Genomic DNA, 8,613 nt, shown 5'->3' on the forward strand with positions numbered 1-8,613 from the left:
TGCTTTTTAAAAGTATATTTTTTATACCTTGCGTAGAAAAAAAAACATGTTAATAGTGATTATCCTTGCAGAGTGAGATTTTAGGAGTTTTTTGTTATTTTGGATTTAGATTTTAATTTTTTCTAGAATAAAAAACCCATAATTTTAAATAATAAAAATTTAAGTTTTTAAAACAACGACATTACTATTCTTACTAAAGAACTCTCATAAATTAGAAACAAAAACACAAAACTAAACATAAAAAAATGAGCAAGAGCTAGCTATTAACAACAGAAGAAAAAATACAAGTGATCAACAATACAGATGTTCAACATTTTCAAAAAGAGGAAACTATAACAGGAACATCACTTTTCACCTATCAAATTGGAAAACAAAAACTTGATTGTAATACCCAGTATAGATGAAGGTTCAAGGAGTATAATTTCCTTGAAATGAGCACCTCATTATTTTCTGGTACAACTTTTATGGGTGCAATTCAGAAATACATAATCAATACCTTGAATTGTATGTAACCATTGACCCAGATATATTTGTAGCAAATATTTACTTACAAGAGTGTTTATTGTCACACTGCTTATAATAACCAGAAATCGAAAACAACTCAAATAGTAACATTTAGGGGACTGGTTTACATAAGAAATTGATTGAATTATGGCATGTACATACATTTTATTCCTTGTTGCTATGTAAAACGATGTCATCATAGATCAATAAATCTCAAAAATGTGTTGAGTGAAGGAACTCAAACACAAAGAGCACATACGATATTATTCCCTGCGTATGAAATCCAATAATGGACAAGACTTATCAATAGTGGTAGAAGTCAACATAGCAGTTGCCTGGGGTGATAGTGACAGGACGGGGGCACGAGGGAACTTTTCAGGCATGACAGAAATGCTCTAGATCTCAATCTGGGTAATGGTTACATGAGTGTCAAAATATGTTATAAAATTCATCCAGCTGTTTGCATAAGACATGTGTACTCAGTGTATAGAACTGATACCTCAGTAAGTGCTATCATGAAATATATCATCATAAAATAATGTTATAACAGCTCTTAAAATATGAATTGATGCGCTGAAACCGGTTTGGCTCAGTGGATAGAGCGTCGGCCTGCGGACTGAAGGGTCCCAGGTTCGATTCCCGTCAAGGGCATGTACCTGGGTTGCGGGCACATCCCCGGTGGGAGATATGCAGGAGGCAGCTGATCGATGTCTCTCTCTCATCGATGTTTCTAACTCTGTCTCTCTCCCTTCCTCTCTGTAAAAATTCAATAAAATATATTTAAAAAAATATGAATTGATGCATAACCTAATTGTTAGTAAGAGAAATGCATATTAAGATTATGAAATACCATTTTAACCTATCAAAGTGGCCAAAACAAAATAGTTTGATGATATATATTGCATTGGTGAGGGCATATATAAATTGGGGCCAGCTCTATGAAAGGCAATTTGGAACTAGCTCTTAAATTTTCAAATGCATACATCTTATGACCTCCACTTCTAAAAATTTATTCTACAAAAATACTGTACATGTGCAAGTCATAGATACAAGGTCATCTAACTGTTTGTAATAGCAAATACTAGGACAACCCATAATTTATTTAACCAGGTTCCTGTTGATGGGCCTGGTTAAATAAATTATGGCATATCCCAGTGATGGCGAACCTATGACACGGTTGATTTTTCTTTGTTAAATGGCATTTAAATATATAAAATAAATATCAAAAATATAAGTCTTTGTTTTACTATGGTTGCAAATATTAAAAAATTTCTATATGTGACACAGCACCAGAGTTAAGTTAGGGTTTTTCAAAATGCTGACACGCCGAGCTCAAAAGGTTTGCCATCCCTGGCATATCCCTACAACAAATTATACAGTTGTTAAAAAGTTGTTTAAAAGAATGAGATAGATTTGTATGTGCTGATATAAAAGAATCTCTCTAACTCATTGTTAAGAAAAAAATCAAAGAACAGTATGTATAGTATGCAACCCTTTGTGTTTATATGTATGTGTATATGTATTTTCTTGGAAATATATAGTATGCTTTTAGAAGGATCCACAAAAAACTGGTAATAAAGTTGCCTTCTGAAAGAGTTGTTGGGTGGCTAGGAGATAGGAAGGTTTTCATTGTATACCTTCTTATATTATTTGAATTTTGTCACATGTGCATGTAAGACATTGAAAAATTAAACATTTCAAAAATAAAATTATGTAAAATATTTTATGATAAAACAGCCTTGATATTTTGTTAGTGAAAAAATAGGTTATAAGACAATATTTAGGTTATGATGCACTAATTAAAATATATGTATATATGCAGAAAAAACTTTAAAAACAAATATATAAAATTGTTAACAGTGTTTTTGGGGAGGGGGCTGGGGAACTTCTGACTGATGTTTAGTCTCTTCTATGTGCTTTTCTTTGTTTTTAACTTTGTCAACAACCAAAATATATTCATGTGTAATCAGATTATGTTTAATGTTATTAAAGGAAAGTCTACCTTGATTCTTTGTTTAAGGTGTGAGTGAGTTTATGGGTTATTCATAGGACTTTTGTGAATTTTCCATCCTTTTTATCTGTACAGTTCATCACACTTCATTACAAATAATAAAATCCTTAATACATAGAATAAAGTCATAGTGTTACAATAAACAAATTTAAAGTGGCATTGATGCCTCTCCTCCTCAGTGGTAATATATTTCGTTTTTTATTATTTAATTAAACCTAGATGCCTGAATTGTAATATAGCTCAGTGTTTCTTCCATCCATTGGCCAAGAAACAGAAATAAACAAGCCATGTTTATTTCAGATCAGTGACTCTCACCTCTTCTCCACCAATGATGTCTGCATGCCTCTTGAAGCCATGCATGCAGCCAAAGGGCTTAAATATAATTCTCAAGCCCCCCCCCTCCCCCCCCCCCATTCTCATATTCTCCCAGTTAAAGGATCCCAAAGAGTGCTGCAGGAGCATTAAAACGGAGGGCGCTCTCCAAGTGCTGAAGGCGTTTATTGCCCGAGGAACCCCTTTCCCTCAGCATAGGCTAGGAAGAAGGAAGAGACCAGAGAGGGAGGAAGGGTGGCATTCTTAGTATTGTGAGGATAAAATGTACCCAAGAGCTAGAAATGGTGCACTTTGTGATCTCATGAGCAAGGAAAGCCACGGATTATAATTTCGGGGTTCTGGGAAGGCCTGTTACCATTTCCCTTAAATTCCAAGTCTAGCTTTTCATTTCTTTATCGTAAGATTTTTATTTCTGTCAAAGTGTAAATTTCTTTTAATTTTCTATTGATTGTACACAGGATAAATTCACTTTGTCACTGGTCTAGTTATTTATGAGAATATTTTATTCATTGGCTTTCTGCGTTTTCTGCCTTTAGACTACTCATCTCACCATTATTTATATCTTAAAGTAACTGACACCCAATTACTTTGAGTCAGACTGTAGTATGTTGTGGGGGGTTTCTCCAGAATTTGGGGAATTATGTGTTAGCAAAAGCCATTTTTTAAAAAATATATATTTTTATTGATTTCAGAGAAGAAGGGAGAGGGAGAGAGAGATAGAAACATCAATGATGAGAGGGAATCATTGATCAGCTGCCTCCTGCATACCCCCTACTGGGGATTGAGCCCACAAATCAGATATGTGCACTGACTGGAAATTGAATCGTGACCTCCTAGTTCATAGGTCAACGTTCAACCACTGAGGCACACAGGCCAAGCTAGCAAAAGCCATTTCTGATGCCCCCTCCCAGGCCTCTGCCGAGACCACTCTGAGGCCTGGACTACCACATAGATCGAGAGTTTCTGGAACACAGGGGTTCCTTCTAAATTCCATCAAATACAATCCTTGGCCCATAGGATGGTCTTCATAAATATTCATTAAAATGATATTGAGCCCTAACCGGTTTGGCTCAGTGGACAGAGCGTCGGCTTGAGGACTCAAGGGTCCCAGGTTCGATTCCGGTCAAGGGCATGTACCTTGGTTGCAGGCACATCCCCAGTGGGGAGTGTGCAGGAGGCAGCTGATCAATGTTTCTCTCTCATCGATGTTTCTAGCTCTCTATCTCTCTCCCTTCCTCTCTGTAAAAAATCAATAAAATATATTTGAAAAATGATATTGATAGAGGAAGAGTAATAAAATGCTATGGACCCGGATGTTTGGAGAAACAACCAGTAAGAGGGGAAAATGTTAACCACTTCCTAATTGTGTCATAGGCTAGCTTGTGCGGAGATAGCATATAAAAATAATACTAATAACATCTAACTCTTATCAGGAGTTTATTATTATGTACCTGTCACTGTGCTAAGCAGTTTATATGCATTATCTCATTTAATGCTCACAGCAATCCTAGGAGGTAATACTATTTTTATTCCATTTTATAGATGCACAAACTGAAGTTCAGAAAAGTAGGTAGCTTGCCCACAATCACACAGCTGAGAAATGGTAGAGCCCGGTTTCAAACTCAGATAATCTGATTCCAGACTCACAGTGCCAAAGGGATCTAAGAACTGAAGTATTAACACTGTGTCAGATCCTTATCATGGCTTTTCCTTCCTCTTCTCCATATATCTTCACCCCCAATTTGGATATTTCTCCTAATGTTTCCAGACAGAACCAAAGCTCTTTGTCACTCTGTTTTTCCAACCTCAACCTAATTTTCAGAATTATGCAATTCTCCCACCCATCCTCTCGGAGGAGCCTCCCCTACCGTCTCTCCCCAGGTAACCCAAGACCCCAGAAGCTGGTACAATGTGAGAGACGGGAAGGCTTGATAAATTAGAAACACTCAGGGAGACCCTGCTCCTTGGAGGAGCACCCCTGAGACCCACACGCTCTCCCACAGACAGCAGTCGAAGCACCCCCACAGCCTTCCCGGGAGAGCCTCTCTTCAGTCTCGAAGCCCGGGACTTCCCGTTGTCCTTGATCCCCACGCCAAGCCCCCTTGCTGTCTCCTTGCCCATTTGTGTCTCCCAGCACCTGTCAGCAGTTTTCCATTATGTGTATTGACTAAAACTAATGGGAAAGCCGGCCTACAATCAGGGTCCAAAGATGACCAACCTTTCAACCCTCAGTAAAGCGCTTAATGGAGGCTGAACTTCCCAGCACCAGGCCTGATTTCCATGGTGACACCCCTGGGGATTGTTGCCATGGTAATGCTGGAGAGACATGGGCCACGGTGAACATTATCTCCCCTCTCCATTTTCCTTTATGAGGCTCACCCCAAAGCTAAGGGGAGACCTGCCTGCTCCCCATCTTCAAATAACAAGGGAATCCCCAGCCACCCCAAACAATAATGACTGTTCTAATAATCCTGCAGGTCCCAACCTAGCTTTTCCAAATGAGGTACTTGATGGTTCTGGGGTTTTTCCTCCTTAAGAACCTACTTAACTACCTGAGAAAGGTAGAAGGTAACGGATACTTGAAAGAAGGAGGGAAGAAAGGAGGGGTGGAGGGAAGGAGGGAGGGAAGGAGGGAGGGAAGGAATCAGGGAGGGAGGGAGGGAAAAAGAAGAGGTGTGTGAGTTCTTTATTGTCACCCTTCCCACATCTGGTATAAATGCCCACATCTGGTATAAATGTAGCTGCACAGAAAAGCAGGCCCTGGGACACTGACCACTAAGACCAAAAAAGAGACACTTAAATGGTTCGGGTGAAAAAGTGACATTGGATTCTGAGTGACATACAGAGCAAAACAAGGCCCACAGCACACACAGTGACCCCGACACCCTTCCACCATGACTCAGGCCATGAACTTTGGCTCAGCCCTGTGCCCCCGGTTCCTGGGACTAGGCAGGGGACTGAGGGAGGGATGAGACCCACAGAGCTGCCCCTCCAGCTTATTCTTCTACCCACTGCCACGCAGAAAAAAGCCCACGAAAATGAGAGTGTCTGAAGCCCAGAGCCAGCCGCCGCGCTGCAGAGGGAGAGCTGAGAGCTGTCAGAGAAAGGAGCAGGGGCTGGGTGTGGACTGACCACTGTCTCCCACTGTCACTTCCCTCATCCTCCCAGACATCTTGAAGCAGTTCCCTTCATTAATTCCTCAGTGTCTCACACCCTGGGCCCCCGGAAAGGGGGTAGGACATTTCCTTCCCTTGTTGAGATCCTCAAGGGTCTCCTCAACGATTACTTCTCCCTCAGCCTCCTGTTTGACAAATGAATAGTAAGGCTGGGAAGACGAGCTCCAAGGATGCTGCCTGAGACAAAATGGCCCCCCACAAGCCTTTATCTAGGAGTGAGAGAGTGACAGGAAGGGCGAAGACAAGGGGAGATACAGTGAGACAAAGGTACAGCCCTGCCTATATCAGGCAAAACAGACAGGAAGGACCTGCTATGTACCTAACCTAGAATCTGAACTGGCAGGCGGCCCCCCTGGGCCTCTCCTCATCTCTCTTCCTTCCCCACCTTCCACCGTGTCCCTCCTGTTTAGCTGCGTGAATTGGACAGATCCACACCACAATTCCTTCTCCCAATTTCACCCTATGCCCCATGCTCCCCAAGCCAAGATGAACAGCCCAGAGAGTCTAGAGGAGTTGGTTTAGACTGACCTGAAAAAATCTACGATAAAGGAAGCGAGCCTTAAGAGGAGAAGCCTTTTGTAGATTTGCTCCCCCAAAACCAACTCGCTCCTGTTTCTCAGATTTTATATCTCAGAGGGAGCTGAGGCTCCAACTCTCATAGCTAACGCCTGCTGTCCAGACTGTTCAGAGAGGAGTCCCCCAAGGTTGATCCACTGGCCTGTGAGGCCTAAGGACCCTGAGACAGAGACGGGGGGCCCTCTCAGTGTGGCAAACAGTCCCATTCATAAGCACACACACCTGGCACCAGCACCCATTTGAGTTCACCGTGCGGGTGAGAGAGCTCGGTGTGGTGCCAGCCTGGGGCCCTTGGGGACAGAACACGTCAGCCACTCTCTTCCTAAGGCCTGTTTACTCTAAGTCCCATTCTCACTGATTCAGAAGGCCCAGGCTCCCGCCCCTTCTTGCTTTCATTTCTTTAACAACATGCCTTGTGCCAAGCACTGTGGCTCAAAGATACAGAAGAAGTGTTCTTGACCTTGAGGACTGTCCTCATATGTGCCCCTCCCTTCTCAAAGTGGCTAGTTCCCTGGCCCAGCACCCCTCAAGCCCTACTGGACTCCACCCCAATCCTTTCAGCCCTTAGCCTGGCAATCCCTACCAACCTAGGAAAGGAGGGGTGGGTGAGGAGTTCCCTAGGAATTCCCTTTGGACCATTACAGATGAAGGGCCAGAATAGAAATCGGTGGAGGCAATATGACATAGAGGGAAAGACATGAGCTTTGGAGCCACAGATAGGTTCACATCCATGAAGTCACAGTGTGACCTTGAGAAAGTCATTCCACTTCTTTGGGCCTCAATTTCCTCATCTGTAAAATGGAAACATTGACACCAACTTCAGACTGCTGTTTTGAGGATTGAATAATGCACGTAGAGTAACAACCACACGGCAGATATTAGCCCTCCTTCTACGGTTTCGTGGACGGGTAGGGGCTGTCATGATGAAGTAGGGGCGGCTTGCTACTTTTTACTGGGTCAACAGAAAGGATGAATAAGCAAATACTTGTTAGGATCTCAGGGTCTGCTTATTTTTATTTGTTAGGGAGAAGGAGGGGGTTTGAAATCCTCTTGCTACTCTACCTGGGAGGGAAACGCAGACATTTCCTTAGGATCCAGGAGGCTTCCCCAAAATTAGGTGTGGCATCACTGCACGTCTTTCCCAGAAAACGCTTCATCAGACCTGTGCCCTCCCTCCAAGTCCAGGCTGCAACTACTTCAGGGAATGATGGAGGACTGGGTCCCAGAGCCCATCCTCTTTTGTATCTCCGCAGAGACCCTGGTCTGACGCCCTCGGAGCTAGTCCATCCACTAGTCTCCCCTTCCCTCCCTTCCTGGGAGCCGGGGGTAGAGATAGGAGCCAATAACAAAGGGAAGACGCGCTTTCTCTAGGGGTGAGGGAACACATTAGAAAAACACAGGACTGGTGGTCAGGGGTGGGGACCCTGCAGGGGGCAGCAAAGGGGAAGGGGGCGACCTGGTGGCGGGGAAAGAGCCCCCTCCCACTGCAGAGACTTGGCGGCGGGCCCGTCAGGCCACACCCAGCCATCCTGGTGCAGGGGAGAGGAGGGGCTTCGGCGAAGATGATGAAGGATGAAGAGCGGAGAGGGGGCACCGAGGAGAGGCAGGGACTAAGGCTCGGCGAGGGGTTAGGATTCAACCACCTGCCCCCTCCCCGAAATGCCCTCCTACAGAGGCACTCACCCCAATAACGACGCTGTCGTCCCCTTGGAAAATGGGGATGAACTTGTCTCCCCGCAGAATCTCGGCCTGGTTCAGGGGCCGAAATCGGCAGAGCACCTTGATGCTGCATTCGTTGTTGGTCTCCGTCATGGTGGTCGCCGGCTGGGGCTGGTGCACTCCCTGGGCGGCAGAGGAGGTGCGTGCTCCGAGGGAGGGAGCTCAGCGGAGGCCGAGGCGGAGGGCAGGTGCTTGGTCTCTGGGGCCGAGAAAGGTCTGGGGGTGCCCGGGTGCAGGCTGGGGAGCAGGGCCGGGGCGCGCTTCCTCTCTCCTGCGGCAGCGGGATGCGGGCGG

The 8,613-nt window shown here is 44.3% G+C and overlaps 1 protein-coding gene across 1 annotated transcript in view; it reads right to left on the minus strand.

Annotated features, from left to right (window-relative positions):
* Positions 1–8,607, minus strand: part of KIF5A (kinesin family member 5A) — a 33,481-nt gene extending 24,874 nt beyond the window's left edge. Inside the window, exon 1 of the mRNA XM_006757323.2 lies at positions 8,284–8,607. Within this exon, the coding sequence (XP_006757386.1) occupies positions 8,284–8,412 (129 nt within the window). The 5' untranslated portion in view covers positions 8,413–8,607. The remainder of the gene's footprint in view (positions 1–8,283) is intronic.
* Positions 8,608–8,613: the final 6 nt, after the last annotated feature.

The sequence above is a fragment of the Myotis davidii genome, unplaced genomic scaffold, assembly GCF_000327345.1.
Source record: "Myotis davidii unplaced genomic scaffold, ASM32734v1 scaffold1134, whole genome shotgun sequence".
Lineage (NCBI taxonomy): Eukaryota > Metazoa > Chordata > Mammalia > Chiroptera > Vespertilionidae > Myotis > Myotis davidii.